This window comes from Rattus rattus, chromosome 2 (genome assembly GCF_011064425.1).
Source record: "Rattus rattus isolate New Zealand chromosome 2, Rrattus_CSIRO_v1, whole genome shotgun sequence".
NCBI classification, from domain to species: domain Eukaryota; kingdom Metazoa; phylum Chordata; class Mammalia; order Rodentia; family Muridae; genus Rattus; species Rattus rattus.
In genome coordinates, this window is record NC_046155.1 from 80,033,590 (window position 1) to 80,053,217 (window position 19,628).

At 45.5% G+C, this 19,628-nt stretch overlaps 1 protein-coding gene across 1 annotated transcript in view; it reads right to left on the minus strand.

Moving 5' to 3' along the window:
• Positions 1–489: 489 nt before the first annotated feature.
• Scnn1g (sodium channel epithelial 1 subunit gamma) overlaps positions 490–19,628 on the minus strand; it is a 33,482-nt gene continuing 14,343 nt past the window's right edge. Inside the window, exons 7-13 of the mRNA XM_032895635.1 lie at positions 8,280–8,378; positions 6,179–6,296; positions 5,272–5,350; positions 5,132–5,189; positions 4,884–4,945; positions 2,069–2,144; positions 490–1,735 (exon numbers count right to left, since the gene is read on the minus strand). Of these exons, the coding sequence (XP_032751526.1) occupies positions 1,355–1,735; positions 2,069–2,144; positions 4,884–4,945; positions 5,132–5,189; positions 5,272–5,350; positions 6,179–6,296; positions 8,280–8,378 (873 nt within the window). The 3' untranslated portion in view covers positions 490–1,354. The remainder of the gene's footprint in view (positions 1,736–2,068; positions 2,145–4,883; positions 4,946–5,131; positions 5,190–5,271; positions 5,351–6,178; positions 6,297–8,279; positions 8,379–19,628) is intronic.

Sequence of the window (19,628 nt, forward strand, 5' to 3'; positions counted from 1 at the left end):
GGAGGGGTGGAACCCGTGTCTTGTAGAGTCCCCACAGACCTCTTTCATGAGGACTCTGGAATCTACCAGTCTCTGTCCCTGTGTGACACTGAGTCTCCAAGTCTTTCTGATCTGTGCATGAAGGAACTCCTTCTAGTCTAGGTCCTGGGTGCTAAGCCTCCTCCTTTTTCCACCCCAAGTGACATCAGCTTCACATTTAATGCATACAGGAACTGCATTCAGGATGGGGATGAGGGTGCTCATCACAACATGGCAGGCTTCTTGGGTTCAAACCCCATATCTGCAACTTCCTGGCTAAGTCATCTTGAGCAAATAACCTGCCCTAGTTGCTATACACCCTTATTGGACTAGCCTGGGAGCTGGCCAATGTTTTAATTACCCAACTATGCTAATTCAGCTTTCATAGCAGCCAAAGTATAAATAAATTGGCACGATTGCCTATCCACAAAACTTTATTTATAAACAGTAACATTCGCATCTCATATAATTTTCACAAGTCACAAAATATTATCTTTTTGATAAATGTATATATTAGCTATATAAAAATTATAAACACATACAGAAATATATACACACATTCATACACACACTCTCACACATACACATACTCTCAGTTCAAAGACAAAATAAAGGATTGGGCCTATAGGCTGGTGTTTGGTATGCCCTAGAGTAACTTATGTAAGTGCTTGGTACAACTCAAAGTATACCACTTGACTGAGATTGTGGGAATACCATTTGGCAGGAGTGTCCAGCTATGCCCTTTAACTGGCTCTTCTCTACTGCCCCACCCTGCTCTCAGAGTGGGGACATCCTACCACACCCTACTGTGCCCTCTCCAAACATGATCCCCAGGCTCTGGGCCAACTGTCTGTCTGAGGCCACAGAGAACACCTTGTCCCAATGTCAATGGCTGAGGTCAGCAACCAACTGTTAGGATCCAAGGATGGTGCTAATTTCTTCTATCACACACGTCAGGCAATAGCTGGCTGGCCTTGCTACCCAAGATCATGTGCTTGAGCCACAGGCTAAGTCAGGGTTAGCGTGGGTAAACTCCTGATTTTGGGGCTCTGAAGCATGATTCTCTCTCAGGAATCTGTGAAGAGCCCACTGTTGGCCCAGGCCATTACCGCTAGCTCTTTAGCTCATAAGTGCCAAGTCCAGGTTGTAGCATATAGCTCATTCTGGAAGTTATGAGTGTTGGGGCAGGTCCCATCAGGTTCTTCTGTGGATTCTCATGCCCTATCTGGTTCACAGCAGGCTGTTAGTCATGTATCGAAAGACAGAGCAAGGATAGGAGGGCCATCTGTGTCAGGAAGAGAGCCTCCTCAAACTGTGATTGTTTCCCAATCCTGTCTTACAACTCATTGGTCAACTGAGTGTCTGTGAGCTGGGATGAAAAGGCTCTATCCAAGCGCAAGGTATTGTATCTGGGGGGTGGTGTGCCAGGCACCGTGGCCCCCGGGGCTGGAGGCAGGCGCATAGCAGAGGTAAAAGTGGGCAGGTCATCGTCTGTATCCAGAGCTGGATTATCCTGGCCTTGCCGGCTGAAGGGAGTCTCAGTGGAGGGCGGTGTCTGCCTACGGGCCCACCAATCCTTGGCTTTGTGCCACTGACGGCGGGCGATGATAGAGAAGAAGTCAATGAAGAAGACTTCAATGATTTCAATGACACAGACGACCGAACAGCTCATCCACAGGCCGAGCTGTCCACCAAAGTTGGACAGGAGCATCTCGATCTGCAAGGGAAACCATGATGTAACACCAAGATGGACTTTCCCAGGTATGGCACATGTGATAATCCTGCACTCAGGGAGCAAGGGCAGAAGGATGATTGCCAGTTCAAGGACAGTCTCACCTAGTGAGACCCTGTCTTAGAAAACAGGAGAGGGCTTTCACAATTGGTCTCAGCTACAGGCCTGTCTCCTTTCACTTGGGACTTCCTCTCTGAGGCCTGATTGCCCTCTGGCAGCAAAACTACATCAGGTTAGATCCTTACAAATTGACTGTACCCTTAGACCAGGTAGACAGGCATATTGGTGGACCTGTGACTGGATAAACAGACTACTCACACTGTTGGCTGGGCTCTCCATGATGGATCTTTGGTTGAGGTCTTTGTAGAATATCAAGAGCTTGGCCAGGTCAGTCCTGCAGAAATTCCAACAGGTGGGGCTCAGGTGGGTGGGAAGGCTTGGCTTCCTGCCAGGTGGCTAGCTCCCAGCATGGCTGTCATTCCCCTCCTGCCCAAGCCTCTATCATGACCTGTGCTCGTAACTTCCTCAGACTATTAGAACCTGGTCCCCAGGTCTCTTTCTATATCCCAGGGTGCGTGTCCTACTTGGTCCTTGTACTGACTGGTTTAATGCGTCAACTTGACACAAGCTAGAGTCATCAGAGAAGGAGGAACCTCCATTGAGGAAATGTCTCCATGAGGTCCAACTGTAAGGTATTTTTTCAATTAATGATCAAGCGGGGAGGACCTAGCCCATGATGGGTGGTACCATCCCTGGACTGGTAGTTCTTGATTGAATAAGAAAGCAGGCAAAGCAAGCCAGCAAGCATCACCCCTCCGTGGCCCCTGCATAAGCTCCTGCCTCCAGGTTCCTGCCCTGTTGAAGTTCCTGTCCTGACTTCCTTCAGGGATGAACAGCAGTATGGAATTATAAGCCAAATAAACCCTTTCCTCCCCAACTTGATTTTGGGTCATTGTGTTTTTCAAAGCAATAGAAAACACTAGGACAGACCTGGATCTCAGGGCATCTATTCACTAAAAAACAAACAAACAAAAAAACTGTTTCTCAACCCCTAGAGGAAGCCAGTTCACATAGCCACCCTTGCATCAGATTTTGACACTGGTAATTGTTTGGTTGTAATTGCAGAATCATATAGGAGACTAGTAGGTGGTGCAAGTGAGAGATGTAGGCGGACTCCAGTGATCATAAGTGCAATAGCATCTAACGCCTATTAGCATTTGCAGTGTCGCCAAACACTGGTGGAATACCCATGAGTGAATGAATGCAGTTCTCATAATGTCGCTCTGAGGTACAGAGCTGTGCTTTAATCATCTCCCTGCTACACCAATGAGGATAAAGAGACCCAGATTGGGTTCATTCTCTGCTTAGCTGTTGAATGAGCAGGTTCAAAGCCGGACCCACTCGGCTTCAAGGCCATGCCCTAAACTACCATTTTAAACTCTCTCCCGATAGGGCAGTGGAGAACTGGAAAGTTCATGCCCATTCACAGCCCTTCCTCTTACGTAGCCATCTGATGTGATGAGAGAATGAACGCTACATGTTCATTGCACATTTCATCTCTCAGGGAAAGCTGAAAATAAAGGATGGCTTTTATGGAGCTAGATTTGGCTAGGGCTCACCCATCTGCACTGGCTGCAAATGCTCAGTCTTGCTCTAGGTTGTTGTTTCTTTAGTTATGTTTATTTGAGACAGCTTCCCAAGGAATAGCCTAAGCTCGCCATGAACTCTCTCAACCCTCCTGCCTTGGCTCCAAAGTTCTGGGATTACTGATGGGCTAATTCTATCTTTACCTTTACACTGCAAGTCCCATGGGGGACCAAGTGCTTGGTCACCTGGATGGCCACACACTCTCCCAACAACTCACACACCACCTGGCTTTAAGGGGATGTTCTGGGTTGGAGACCGGATTGGCTTTTACTGGGCAAAAACCCTAAGGGAGAACATAGTAATGGCCATAGTGTGGATTTATATGGTGTGGGTTACAGAGGTGAATCCAGTCTTTCCCATCGTTGTCCCCATCTGCTGAGATTCCTGATTTCTAGCCTAGATAATCTCAGAAATGGATTTCTTTGTGAAAAAGGTCCAAGTAGGATTAGAAGATAGAAAGGTAAAAGGATTATTTATGTAAGGTGGGACACACCAGCAGGTCACAAAGCAAGTTTTAATGGGCTGTGGTGGTAACTGCTACATAACTGAGTAGACTAGGTGAAGCTGGGCATGATCATGATTGCTCATGGTAGGTAGAGGCAGGAGGATTAGAAGTTCAAGGTCATTCACTGAAACCAACTTGGGCTACATAAGATCTTGTCAAAAACAGAACAGAACAGAACAAAACAGAACAGAACAGAACAAAAACAAAAAGGTCAAGAAAAAAGACAAAGAAACAGCAGAATATATGGAAAGGCATATCCAACATGTTTGCCAGTTGAGATGGTATGGGCACAAACCCATCAGATTGGCGTATGGTGATCAATTAGGATGGAAACCCACCCTCCCTCTGTGTCTGTTGGTTCTGCACACATATGTTCAACCAACCATGGAGGGGAATTTTTTGGAGAGGAGAAATAATTACACCTAGATTGAGCAGGCACAGACTTGTTTCTTCAGGTTCCCTGAACAACCTAATAGCTATATTTCCATCGTGTTTACATCTCATTGGGCATCACAGGTACTCTAGAGATGACTTAAGCGGATGAGAGGATGTGGTGGGTCATATGCAAACATGTACCATTTCACATGCAGGACTTGGGCATTCAGGGATGTGGGTACTCATGGGGAGATGTGGAACAGATCCCTGGAGGGTATGGGAAGAGAACTATAAACAGTAGCTTTGGCCACAGCATTGTGTGCCATCTGAAAATCAGCCCAAGTGCTTTGTACATCACAAGGAAATACTGTTGCCTCATTCCAGCTATGGACCCATGGGCCACAATGCAAGACGTATTTCGTATGGTGGATCGTGGTCAAACAAAAGTCAGAGCAGGGCCTGGTTCACGATAGGAGCTTAGTAAATATTTGTTGATTAAATGATCGAATGAACGAAAAGCTGAAGGCTCGGCAATGAGGAAGCAAGCTCAGGGCCCAGAGTCTGTGGCAGACAGAGGCAGAGGGAGCTGGGTGGAGGTAAACTTACTTGTTGAGCTTTGTGTTTATTTGCTGGCTTTGGTCCCAGGTGAGAACATTCAGCAACCATTTCTGCGATGGAGAAAGAAAGACCGGGCTTAAGGCTACCCACTGCCCTCTTCTTCAGCCACATACACAACCTGTCTCTGGCCTTGGCTGTGTTGCTGTATCCACCCAGGAACTATGCACCCCCCATTGTAGAATGGATGAGGACACCAAGGGCTCCAGGGGGTGTCAGGGAATGGAAATAGAGCTTACCTCGGAAGCCTCAGACGGCCATTGTGCCAAGCTGGTGGTCAGTGTCCATTCCTTAAAGCTGCGGGGAGAAAGGCACGGAGTGAGGACAAGCCACTGGCCTAGCAAAGTCCTACCTGCCCCAGTGCTCCAGGTCTACTCACCTGCAGGATTGCTTGCACACTGATTGGCAGCCCAGTTCTTCCCGGACAAAGGCCTGGTACAACTGGTAGTAGCAATACACTGGGGGACAGAGTAGAAGGTGGTATGAACTTTGGGGACAAAGCGCCCTTCTTAGGGTCACCTGTGGAACCTCCACCATCTTGTTTTATGTTTATGTTTTATATTTATGTTTACACCTTTTACAGATGCTATGGGCTGTTTTTGTTTTTCAGCAAGTGGGAGCGGGGGATGGGGTGGTTGGGAAGGGACTAGTGCTGGTTTGTGATGTCAGGAAATGGTATCATTTCCTGGTGAAAAATATGAGTTGGGAGCTGGGTGTGGAGGTGAATGCCTTTAATCCCAGCACTCAGGAAGTAAAAGCAGACTGATCTCTGAGTTCAAGGCCAGCCTGGTCTACAGAGTTCTAGGATGGTGAGTTCTACACAGACAAACCCTGTCTCAAAAAACCAAAACCAAAACCAAAACCAAAACCAAAACCAACCAACCAACCACACAAAGAAACACCATGAGGGGTAGGGGAGGTTAGGCAGCCCTTAGATTCAGTTCTGTGACTTCCTGTCTGTGTGTCCTCAGGTAAGTGACTTAATCTTTCTGAACCTTGGCTCTCTGTTCTGTGAAAGAGTACTATCAATAGTGCCTTTTAGAGTTGACTATGTGGGCAAGCTATTAGCACAGACTGGGATGTAGCACTCAGTACAGAATTGAAAAGTACAATCCAAGCCAGGCTTGGTGATGTAAAGGGCCTTTAACACCTTTTCAGGCAAAAGGCAATAGAGACAGGGGCTCAAGAGCATCATAGGGCAAGCCATTCATTGACAGGGCAAGCCATTGCGTGGCCAAGCTGATTCCCATCCTGGGGTGTGCAAGGCTGGAGGAGAGATCACTTACTCCAGTTGGGGTGTTGCTGGTAATTGCAGTAATTGGCTGCTGGAGGCAGAGGCTGGCTGTACTGGGCGCAGCCACATTTTTCCACCATCTTTGTTTGGAAGCATGAATAAAGGCAGATCTGAAAGAGAATACCAAGGAATGAGTTTAACCTCCTTGCAGGTAGAGGCCGGGAACTCCCTGCCTGCTCATCTCTCATTCCAAAACCCTTTCTGACCACACTGTCCACAACATATACATACAAAATTAAAGAAAAGGTTAAAAAAATGTAAAGACCATGTTTTTTCCAGCGTGGAACCTTTTACCCTCCATCAGAACTGAGCCAAGAGGTAATACTCACAAGTGTGAGTGTGAAAGGGTTTGTTGACAAGGATCCCTGCTATAATCAGGTGGACTTTACCCTGTCCCCTCATAATGAGTTCATAAGAAAGATGCCCTGGGTAAAGTTGAGTGACAAGGACACACATTTTAACGTGTTCATGTCTTTCATGCACAATCTCGTGCAGTAAGTAATATTGTACTTCTCCAAAAAAGGGAAAAAGACAGAGATTTAAGTAATTTGCCTGAGGTTACACCCAATAGAGATATAAATTGACATTTGGGCCAGGTGCGGTAATGACACCTATAATCCCAGCACTCAGAAAGCAGAGGCAGGAGCATAGCAACTTGGTGGGCCAGCCTGAACTACATAGTATGTTCAAAGATACATTGAGCTACAAAATAAGATCCTGTCTCAGGGAAGAAAAACAAAATGAAACGAAACAAAACAAAACAAAAAAAACAAAAACAAAAAGAACAAAACTCCAAAAACCCTGAGATTTAAATCTGAACACCTTGGCTTTGAAGCCCCTCCCCTATACTAGAAGCTTCCTGGGCATCGTGGTCATAATCCTGAGAGTCCAGTGTGGAGGACTTGGAACGTGAGTGCTGACTGGATTGTTAGGACTGTGTGCATTAGGAGTTGCTCTGCTTTCCCCATTCACCTCCATGCAGCACTCGCATGGGAGAAAATGGCCTGAAACTTCATTTGCTACATAGGCCAAGTGAGCTTCTAGGGACCCACCTGTCTCCATGTCCCATCTTGTCACTGGTAGGATTACAAGCACTTATCTGCCTTTTTGGGTGGGTTCTGAGACTCTGAATCCAGGTCTGAGACTTTCTGAGGCAAGTGCTTTACTGCCTAAGCCATCTTTCTAGCCTCCTCTCCCACTCACCCCCACATCCCCTGCTTTGGTCCTTTTATTCTGCCAAGATGATATCTATGGGCATTCTAGTATCCTGATAGGAGGCCGACTTCAGAGTTCCAGTCTCTGAGAGTAGCTGTAACAGTCCACCACTCATTGGACTTAAGGGTTGAAAACTGCAATGCTATTAGAGCCAGTGATGTCTTATGCTAGGTGGGGGTGGGGCAGATCTGTGTCTATCAGCCAATCTATAGCTTGTTCAATGTGATGGCTCCTCCTGTGGTCTGTCCTGCTGAGATATGGACTCCCAGATCCCAGATCACTACTACTACTACTTCTCCTCCTCCTCCTCCTCCTCCTCCTCCTCCTCCTCCTCCTCCTCCTCCTCCTCCTCCTCCTCCTTCCCTCCTTCTTTAGGAGAAGCTAGAAATATGGAGTTTTGTTATGGCATTTCCTAGTTTTTTTAATATCATTCTGACTGGAACAATCAGCATGCAACCTGGAGGAGTCCAGGAGCTCCCAATCAGCTCACACTGATCCCAGCATTGACTGTCAAGGGGTACGACTCCTCCAAGTCATAGGGCACAAATGTACCTGGAAACCAATCTTTTGACCCCTCACCCAGTGTCTCCTGCTGAAGGTTTCCCTTCCGCCTGTCCTTTGCCAACGCCCATTTAGCATCAGACCTGTCTGCCTCGTACATTGTGTTCCACACAAACCTCAGTGAATCAATTAAGCTCTGGTTACAGAGGACCGAAGAAGACTGGAATCAGCTGGCGTCGTTTGTACCTGAGGTCTTTGGACCAACCCCAGATATCTTCACCCTAGTTCCTGGTCCCAGGCACACCTTGGCCTAGATATAACTTCATCTTTTGGATCCAGGCCACAAGTCAGAGATGAGGGGCCCTGTCATGCCATACCTGGAGGGAGTAGGCAGCATTGTAGATGTTTGTGACGGGCACATCACTGCCGTCCTCTGTGCACTGGCTGTAAGGTTCGCTCAGCTTGAAGGATTCTGTCTGCAATGGTAAGAGCACACAGTCATCTATGTCATCCTAGGGACCCAGATGGGAGGATTCCCCTGAAGCTAAGTAATTGTTTAGTTCCTCACCTAAGTTTATCAATTACCTAGTACGTGTCTGGTGCAATTGTAGACCCCGGGAAATCCACAATGGGAAACGTTGACAAGTACCCTGCTCTCACTGAGCATATATGCAGGAAGGGTAGACAGCTAGAGCACCAGTGAGACACCTTGTCTTACTAGCTTACTCATCGATGAAATGGGGTGGAGATATGAGGCTTAGTGGGTAAAGTGTTTGGCTCATATGTGTGAAGACCTGAGCTTAAATCCCTGAGTTGAGAATCCACAGAAAGCTGGACACAGTAGAGCCTGTGTCCGTAATCCTAGCACCCTGACCAGGAAATGGGAGGCAGACAGAAGACTCTCTGGAAGCTTGTGGTGCATCTACCTGGGAGATGACAAATCCCTGAGGTTGTCTTTGACCTCTACTTGTGTCCTGTGGCATGTTCATCAACACTCGAGTACACGTGCATGCAAACACACACACACACACACACACACACACACACACACACACACTTGTACACACGTGCACTCCAATTCTTAAAATGAGATAATTTTGGATAATGCTCAAGGACACTGGGTAGAGAGACTTGGGAGGGTGAGACATTCAACCTTTTAGACTGATTAGTAAGGTCTCTAAGAAAGAGTCCTTTGGTAACTTATGGTGTAAATGAAATAACTTCCCACTTGTCTGCTATAAAAGCCCCTACCTCTTCTGAGTGATGTGGGCCCTCTCTGGGACCTTACTCACTGTACTTTTGCAAAGTATTTCAGAGAAAGAGTTCTCTTTCTCTGCTTTTATGCCTTGGTAAATTCTTTTATGGCCTGTGATGGTTGGCTTTAAATATCAACTTGCCATAGCTTCACAGCACCAGGGAAGAGAATCTCAAGCGAGCAATTGTCTTTATCCGGTGGGTCTGTGGCTATGAGGGTGGGGAGGTGGAGTCTTGATCATTGCTTGAAGTAAGAAGACTAACCCTCAATGTACGTGGTACCATTCCTGACTGGGGCCGCAGGACAGCAGAAGAGTGGAGAGGGAGACTGAGCAGCGAGCAGGCTGTAGGGTGCGTGCCCTCTTCACCGCTCCTGACTGGATGTCATGTGACTCATGCTCGGGTTCCTCCATTTCTTTGAAATAATAGACTACAGCTTGGAGTTAGGAGCCAAATAAGCCTTTCCTTTCACCAGCTGCTTCTGCTCAGGGTAGGTTTGTTTTGTTTTGTTTGTTTTCGAAGCAACAGACTGACACTGGAAACATGGACCATGTCACCAGCTTTCCCTACAGGGCTCCCTAAGGCACCTTTGTTAGGTTAACTCAATATAAAATGGTAGAAGGGAGCTGGCCTTGTGCAGAAGTGGGGGCTGAGTGCCAGGCAGAGGGAGCAGCAAAGACTGAGGTAAGAAGGGCCATGGTGCCTAGAACATGGCAAGCAAGAGAAATCTCTGGGTCTGAGAATGTAGCTCAGTAGTAGAGCTCTTGTCTAGCCTGTGTGAGTTCAATTCCCAGCACAGGCGTCAGGGATAGACAAATCAGAGAAGGAGTTAAGGCAAAACCACCACCCTGCTAAGAAACCTGGATCCAGCTTTCTGAATGGTAAGGAGCCATCTGTTTATCTGTTGGAAGGGGGACTGGAAGGTCAGGCAGAAGTGTGGAGGGTGTGAGATGCCCGAGGTTCCTGTCCCCATGGCAGGGCCCATTTCCCTGCCTTCTGGTTCTGGATGTTGAGTTTCTTAGAAGAATTAAGGAAAACGGAATGCCAGCCTGATCATAACGGTAGTGGCAGCACTCCCACTCAAAAGTCAAAGACCTTATCCAACCAAGTTTGCCTCCAGCTTAATTGTCCCAAGGCAAATAAACAACCCAGACACAACAAAAAAGGAGAAAAAAAAACCCTCAAATACAAATACAAAACAAATAAAAAAAAAAAAACACCACCAAATGGACAAAAACATAAGGATGGGGAGAGAGAACATCTCTGAAGGGGAACAAGAACTATACAGAAATTGTAGCCAGCCTAGAGCGAGGGTCTACAGTCTGTGAGAAAGAGTGTGTGCACCCACACACCCATGCACGTTGTTGTAGATCAGGGATAAAGAGGCACGGGATGGCTCATAGACAGAAACAGGCCGGAGGCCCCGTCCACAGGGTGCTCTTCCCCTGTGGTTGTTTTGTAATTCATCTGCTGACCCGTTAGTCTCCCTCAATTAACTGTGAGTTCCCGAAAGGCAATTGGCCACGCTCACTCTGAAACTTTGGAACAGCAGAAGCAAGCAAAGGAAAAAGTGACTGCTTTACCCCGATGGACAGACAAACAGACAGACAGACAGATGGACGGACATGCAGGTTCTGCGACCTGCTCTTTTCACTAATACACTAGTAACAAATGGGCTTGTTTCCAGTCAGTGCAGAATCCATGGGCTTAAAAACCAAATGGCAAATCCATGCAGAGATTCTAGTGTTTGGCCAGGCTGGGCTGGGAAATAAGGTACAGAGAATCCAAACAGTAGCTTTGTCCAAATACTGCTTTAGTCCCTGTCACCCTGCGGGGTGTTCCAAGCTGCAAGTTCCTTAGAATCTTGGAGGGCAGTGTCCACAGAACCAGTCTGCTATAGGCTCTACTTGCGTGCTACAACAAGAACACCATCTCGCATCCAGGTAAGGGGGTCTGTGCTTAGGTGAACTGAGTGAGGTCAGCAAAGGTGGCTGGGACTCGGGCAATCCACGAGTCCTCAGAAAGCATAGACGTCGTAGAATCCAAATGATGTCTCAGGACCCGGTGGTCTTAATTTGTAATGCTGCTTATCCCCTGGGGAGCCTTGGGTAGTTCAGGGCTTTCTCCTCCCTCATTTCTAATGGGTGGAGGTCTTTCTTGCAGAGACTCACCTGAAGAGCTTTGCCAGGCGTGCCCTGCCACACCCCCAAATCTGATTCATACCGACTGGTCCTGAGATCCTGCTCTGTGTTGAAAGTCAAGCTCCTGGCTTCACCCAGGCTGCACAGGGTGGAGCTGTGTCTCCTGCTGCCTGTGTCAAAACCGTGCAACGCCTACGTCTGTCACAGGGCCCTACAGAAGGGTGAGCTGTAAGCAAGCGTCTCCCAGCCCACCCAAAGCAAGACTGCGATCGGTTTCTACCACGTACATTTTAGAACTGGACTTCTTGGGGACAAAAGATGTTCTCTTTTATAGAAGGAATGCCCTCAGCCCACCTCTTCCCAGGAGGATGTGTCTGAAATGGCATTCAGAGAAGCAGCATCCAAGACCCAACCCTGCCTCTGGCATCTTCTATGAAGGTGTAGGACTCTGAGCCCTCCTGGGGACTCTGCAGCAATCACATGATGACCGATGGCAAATCACCCCTAAGCAAACTGCAGGGACAAGCTCACTAGCTATACAGTTAGAAATAGGGGGCCTCGGGGTTGGAGTAAATCTGAATTCAGATCTCAACCATGCTACCTGACTGAATTATTTGGTTTCCCTTTTTTTTTTTTTTTTTAAGAATAATTTACAATTTGCTTACGGTAATCTCTTACCTGTGCTGCATAGTTAATTTTAATGGTCAGCCTGACAGTATGTAGAATCCTCTAGAAAACACATCTCTGGGTACGTCTGTGAGAATATTTCCAGGGGTGTTTAACTAAGGAGGAAAGACCATCTGAATATAGCCACACCATTCGCTCTGTTCATCTCTGTGTCTCCTGACAGAGGACAGAATGGGACCTGGCATTCCTGCCTCCGTCACAGACTGTATCTTCAAACTGGGAGCCCAAATAAACTGTTTCATTCTTACATTGCCTTCTTTGGTTGTGGGATGTAAAACCATGCCAGGAAGTTTGGTACAGTAGAGCAGAGACTCAGTGGTCACACATCTGACGCTTAGGTGACTCCTCACTCCTGCAGGACTCTTGGCTTGGAACACCTGCCATGCTCCCACACATAAAAGAAATGTGTCCTATGGTCACGTAGGCGCAAAACAGTTCTCCATGCTAATGAGGTACCTAGAGGCCCAGAGGGCTTAGCCAATAAGCTTCCCTTTCCAGACATTCCTCCCTGCAAAAGGTATTTAATCTCAAGCTACCCTGAGAAATGGGTGTGGTACATTATGCATCCATTTTCCACCATGAACAATCAATAAACTGTTTAGAACCATAGACTGTCATTTTCATCGAGATCCTCCGTGGGGAGCCATGAAAAAGGTATTCACCTACAGAGCCGCAGCTTAATTCTCTGTGAGGGCCCCTGTGCTCCCAGCCACAATAAACACCAAACCTGGCTCTGCCAAGCTAAGGACAATCACCGATAGGAAAGCACGAGCTTCCCATCCCCCACAGCTCGTAGCTAGACACTGTCCCTCACCAGTGGGCCCAACTCCGTTCTCTGCTTTTTCTGAGACTCCCAGTGGTGCCTGGAGTCCAAGAGTCTGAGAACCCTACGGTCCTCTTGGCCCGTCCCAGCCTTGGGGATGCCCAAACCAGCTCTGGTTTTCCCACATCTCAGACTGTGCTTTTCCACCCCCAAACAGTGTCTTGGTGCTTCCCCACAGCCAAGCACCCGCCCCTGTGTGGTGTAAGTGCAGTCAAACTCCCCATGTTCCGCCTCCCCAAGAGGCAGTGCCCGGAGGTGGAGCAGATGAGGTCAGTATTTTGCCACAGCAAGGAGAAAAGTAAGGAAGATATCATGCCAAATCATTGAACATCTAATAAAATTGACTTTCTAATAAAACAAAGTACAATAAGATGTTGCTTAGTCCCAAAGAAAACACCTTCCTCATAGTGCATTGCACAGGCTGCTGGAGAGGAAGAACAGCCTGTCTCAGGTAGCACATGACATCACAGTGGGTTCCAAATTCTTAACTGGAGAGACAGGGATTGTGAATAGCAAACTCCTGCCTTCCTGTCCCCTACTCACCATTTCCTTTCATTTTAGTTTGGAGACAAGGTCTCACTATGCAGCCTGGGAATGCCTAAAACCTGTAATCCTACTGCTTTGGCCCCCTGAGTGCCAGAATTGCAGATGTGTGTCCCCTACCTGGTGACTCAGGGTATAGCTTTCCTAGCTCTCAGGACTTTTTGTGAGTCAAATTGTTTATTTACTTAATTTTACTCTGAAGAAGGGTTTTGGTACCGGTGCCAAGCCCTGTTCTGTGATGGGAAATGTATTTGACCTGAGGGTTTTTTTTTTTTTTCCCTTTAGAAATGGAACACGTGAGATTTTGCCAGGGAAAACTCAATATCGCAATCTCAGAGAGCTTCACATATGGCTGCTAAGAGAGGGCTGTGGTTCCAGTCAAGGGTCCTTCCTCTTTGTTCTCTGCCCCTGCTTACTGGTAGTGCTAAGAAAGTGCTTAGTCCAGAGCTTCGACACAAAGGTCAGTTTTAATTATTAGAGTATGTGTGCAGTCCCTTCATGACTCATTCTCTCCCAGCACAGCAGCACAAGTGACTGGTGTCCCCAAAGCTGACCTCCAGCCAAAATAAACCCATTTATCCTTAAGTTACCTTCGCCAGATATATTGTCTGCGGAGACCTAATTGACCACTGGTAATCTTTGCCCCAGTGGTCCACAAATACATTTTTCCCACAATGAGCAAACTGCAACAACTTTAGGTTTTCTCTCACAGCTTATATATGCTAACAAGAGCTCCTTTTTATAGGTTTCCCCCTTATTACATTTATTTATTTATTTGTTTATTCACTTTACAATCCAATCATAGCCTCCTCCCCCCAATATCTTAAATATACCATGTCTGTGGGAGCTTGCAACAAATTAGCCAAGTCTTGCCATCTCATAAAGAGATAGTTTGCTTTCCACAGGTTGAATCTGAGTAGGTCACATGACTCACACTTTGGCCGATGGTTATGAACAATTCTGACACAAGCAGATACTTGAAAAGTGCATGCACATCAGAATTAGCCTTCTCTTGCTGACCTTGAAGACTGTGCCACCCATGTGAACATGTCAAAGCCAGTCATCTGGTAAGGAGAGGCCACAGGGAGGAGACACAAGGTGACCCAGCAGACCTAGCACTGGACCCTACATGCTACGAACATCACAGGTTGAGGTCAACACAGTCTGGTCTGGATCAAAGAAACTTCCCAGATGAACCCAGTGCACTGTCCACCCCACAGACTGACCTAATACTGGGTGGTTGTTTGGAGCCACTGGCTTTGTAGATGGACCATAAGAAGCAAAAGTTAAGTGATACTAAATCTGAGCTCAGAATCTTCCCACCCCCTAAAACCTCACCTTAGCTAATGGCATTCTAGTCTGTCCAGTCATTCAAGCTAGAAACCTAAGTTCCATTTTAAAACCTTCTCCTTCATTGCTTTCTGTCATCAGGAGATACAGAGAGGCATCTTCAAGTCAGCTGAGTCTTCATCGTTCTTATTCCTATCTGACCTGACATCTTCCTACCTCATTGGGAGTATTGAGAGCCACCCATTTGTTCTCCTGACCCCACTTTCTCTTCCTCCTCCACCACCCTGCATTCACCTGTCTAAATTACAGATCTTGTCCCATCGGTGTCCTCACTGCCTGGTGACTCAAGCATTCCTTCCCTGGCCTCAGCTCACCTTTCAAATTCGACCTGCCTCTTGATTCACTTCAGTCCATAGATGGGACTTACTGCAACAGCAGGGGGCCTTCCATTACAGAGAATGCAGCCTTTGAACTTGTTACCGTAAAATGCACAGTGGGCCTGGGTATGGGCTACCCTTGATGGTACTTAGGTTGAGGCAGGGATTGGTGGGTTCAAGGCTGAACTGGGCCACACAGTGAGAGCTTGTCTCAAAATAAATGTAAGAGTGATGATAGTAATAAAGACATGGGGATGTGGCTTTACTGGTAGAGAATTTGCCTAGAACACCAATACAGTAGATAGATAGAGAGATAGATAGATAGATAGATAGATAGATAGATAGATAGATAGATAGACAGACAGATAGATAGAGGCAGGCAGACAGACAGACAGAACAAAACAGTAACATATATAGTCAGTTGAAAATGTGATTTAAAACTTTATCTTAGGACTGGAGAGACGGCTCAGTTATTAAGAGCTCATACTGTCTTAGGACCTTAGCTCACATCCAAGCACTTACACTGGACAGTTCATAGATGCCTGAAACACCAGCTCCAAGGGACCTGACACTTTCTGGCCTCCATAGACACCTGTATATGCACACATACACACACACACACACACACACACACATGCACACGCATATATACACACAAGTAAACAAATCTTTAAAAATAAATAAAACTGTATCTCTGTTGCATATGCTGATCCTTTGTCATTATTCTTTAAATAATACAGCACAACCATGAATATAATATCTACATAGTATTCATATTTAGAGGGTGTAGGCCCTATGCAAATGTGACCTCATTCTATATAGGGACCAGATTGATCACCAAAGGATTGAGTCAATTAAGAGTATGAAATATTTGAAGAAATGCATTGCTGGCTGGTTTTTATATTAACTGACAGAGCTAGAGACATATCTGGGAAGAGGGAATTTTAATTGAGAATGTGCCCCATAAGTTTGGCCTAAATACGAGTCTGTGGTGCATTTTATTAATTGCTGATTGATGTGGGAGGGCCCAGGCTTTGTGTGTGTTGCCACCATGAGCAGGTGGTCTTGGGTGCTAAAGAAAGCAGGCTGAGTAAGCCATGAAAAGAAAAAACAGGAAGTAGCATTCCTCCGTGGCCTCTGCATTAGCTTTTACCTTCCACTTCCTGCCCTGACTTCCCTGTGTGAAGCTAAAAAAATGAGGTAAACCCTTTCCCCCAAATTATCTTTCGTCATGTTATTTTATAGCAGCAGTAGAAACCCCAAGTAAGACTATGCATTTATAACAAAAATCTATAGATTTTTCAATGATTTACATAGTTTTATATGATATTGAATATTATAAGTAATCTAGACATGATTTAAAGCATATAGGGAAATGTATGCAAATACTGTGCCATGGATTTTGGTATCAGTAAAGAGCCTTAGAAGCAATTTTTTTTCCAATGCTACAGGACAACTAAATATCATAGAAACTTATAATACCATGATGTCAACATTTATACAACAAAATTTAATGTTGTCATTAAAAGTGGAGGACTATCTAGTGCCACGGAAAATGCCGATGATGTATTTTGAGTTTTGGGGAAATAAAAACAGGTTACAGGAGAGTATGTTCAGGAAAAAAATATTCATTTTAATAACATAAATCAACAAATTTAAAAATTGGAAAAGACAATTGCAGGGCTTTTCTCTACTTGCAACTATGGGTGGCAAGATGGAGAATATTGACTGTCACCTTGAGTGCCTTTAGAATTACCTAGGAGACACACCTCTGTGGGTATCTGTGAAAATGTTTCTAAAGAGCTTTAGCTGAAATGGGGAAACCCATCTCGAATGTGGGCAGCACCATCCCCTAGGCTGGGGTCCCAGACTGGATAAAGGAGACAGATAAAAAGTGAGCTAAGCACTAGCATTCATCTCTCTGCTTCCTAGCTCTGTAACCAGCTACTTCCTGCTCTGCTCTGCACCACAGATTGGATCTTCAAACCGTGAGGCCCAGTTAACTCCTTCCTTCTTTATATTGCTTTTGTCTTTATGTTGTGCTTTTTGTCTCAATGAGAAACGTAATTGAAACAGGTTAAAGAAAGGAAACTCTTTGTATTTTGTGACATGTTTAAATGTTTCTTTGTGTTGCAAAACAATTTGTACTCCCAATTAATGGTGGAAACAAATTGCTCAAAATATGAATCTAAGACATTAAAAAAAATTTTAGAGAAAGAAAAATACTCAGTTTCTACTTTACATCCTGCAGAAAAAAAACCAAAGTAGGTAAAGTATTAAATGAAGTGGTAAAGTAACCGGAAGAACATTCACTTCAGTATCTGATATCGAAGAGGGAAAATCCTCAATAAACATACTGACAAAGGAAAGGAAACAGAGGCCGCGCCTGTGTAACAGTCGGTGGTTTTCATTCAAAAATCCTGTAAGAAACTCAATGGAAACACAAACTAGGAAATGTGTTTTCAACATATACAACTAATTTTATATATGCAAAATTAATATCCTTCATATATGATACAATGATATATTGCTTATAGTAATACAGACATATATCATCTTGTGTATTTATCTCATAAAAGAAGGGGTTGTTATAAAGATAAGCCTTCCCTAAGATCTCTGCAGCCCCTCAAACAAGTCTCCACATGTATCCCAGAATGGTACCGAATCTGTTACTGCTTCCACTTCCTGAGTGCTGGGATTGCAAGCACTCATTACCATGCCTGGCCACACCTTTTCTCTTAAAACATGCACAGTAATGCTAGTGTGTTTTTCCGAGCATTTGTTATTTGCCAAGCATGTAGTGCACGTAATTCAAGTGCCTAGCAGACATGAACTCACTGAACTCTCACCAGTCCCAAAGCAGCAGCTTTCTCACATCCCGTTACAGGTGAGGTCACTGAGGTACACAGATTAGATCACAAAAGTGTAAAGCCAGACCCTGTGAATCCTAAGTCCCTGAGACACATAGCCCTGTGAAAAGAATTTATGGGCAACTTGAAGATGAAGTTGAAATTATGGTTGGGTTTGCAACATAGTGAAGTTATCTCTCTGCTTCATGATTCAACCCTACAGCTTCATGGTGTGAATAATCCACCCTCGTTCACTTCCTCAACTCCCATTCACCAGCTAACCTATTGTACTCCAGTTTCTGTTCTGCTTCTTCCTCTGCAGGCTCTCCTGGCAAAGAGCGCCAATGCCCTCTTGGTCTCCAAACTCAGAGAATGCCTCTCAGGTGCACTTGGCAGACCTTCCTGGTGCTCCCTCCTATTTACCTGACACAGATTCTTCCTGGCGTCTGCCTCTCTATTCTTCTTTTCTGTTCAGCTACTAAACAGTTCATGTTCAGGGTTCTGTTTCAGGTCTTGGATGATGGCATTTATTTCCGAATCTAGGATTATCCCCTAAATTTTCTTCTGAGCTCCAGGTTCAAAGAAAGCATCTATTTACTGGATATTTTTTAATAATTTATTTATTTTTATCTTATGGGCATTTGTGTTTTGCTTGCATGTATGTGGGTGTGAGGATGCCGGATGTCCTGGAACTGTTACAGACAGTTGTGAGCTGCCATGTGGGTTGCTGGGAAATAAACTCGAGTCCTCTGGAAGAGCAGCTGGTGCTTCTAACCACTGAGCCATCTCTCCAGCCTCCTTACTGGGCATTTTAATTTCATTTATTTTTGTCCTCGAGACGCAGTAAGATGGGCAAGTCTTGCATCTTCTCCACACTTCCTATTTTATTCCTCAATTCTGAGTCTGACATTAACCCGTCCCACAGACCACCCAGGACCCCAATATCCATATAGTCTCCCCCAGCTTTTCTGGTATCTGTCAATTGTCAAACACTTCTGGTTTAACAGTGCCTGTACATTTCAGTCCCCTCACCTTCACAGCGATGGTCCTACTGAGTGAAGGTCCTTAGAGTTTTCTCTCTGGGACTGCTGTGAATGTGCTGTCTCCAGCATAATGATTGCACTTTAACCAAAGTGATCTTTTTAAAAAACAAAGTCTCACTATGGAGGCCAGGCTGGCCTCAAACTCCTACTCTTTCTGTTGCAGCTTCCTGAATTCTAGAATTACAGGTATGTGCCACTGTGTCCAGCTTTCAAGGTTAAAAATGTAAATACATAAACTATCCAATAAAAAAGAAGAAGAAAAAAATCCAAAGCTTTACTGTGTGGCTTAACATCCTACCCATGACCCTGTTGTAATTGCCCTGCTCTCTATTTGGACTAGCCCTTCCTGACATCATTTGCCATCATTTCTCTTCAAAAATTCATTGTTTGGGAAGCTTTTTCAATAGCCTCTGTTTGGCTATCCACTCCTCCAGTTGCCCACCCATCCATCCATCCATCCATCCATCCATCCATCCATCCATCCATCCATCCATCCACCCACTATTTCTTCCTTCCTTCCTTCCATCCACTCATCTACCCAGGAATTACTGTGGATATGTTATGTTCCAAGATCTGAGACTGGGTATGAGACAGACAGGGTCCAGGTTTCCCCAAACATAAGCACTATGTAGCAGATGCATGTTGATTGATCAATCATTTGTGTGTGTGTGTGTGTGTGTGTGTGTGTGTCTTTGTGTCTGTGTGTTGCTAGAACCCAG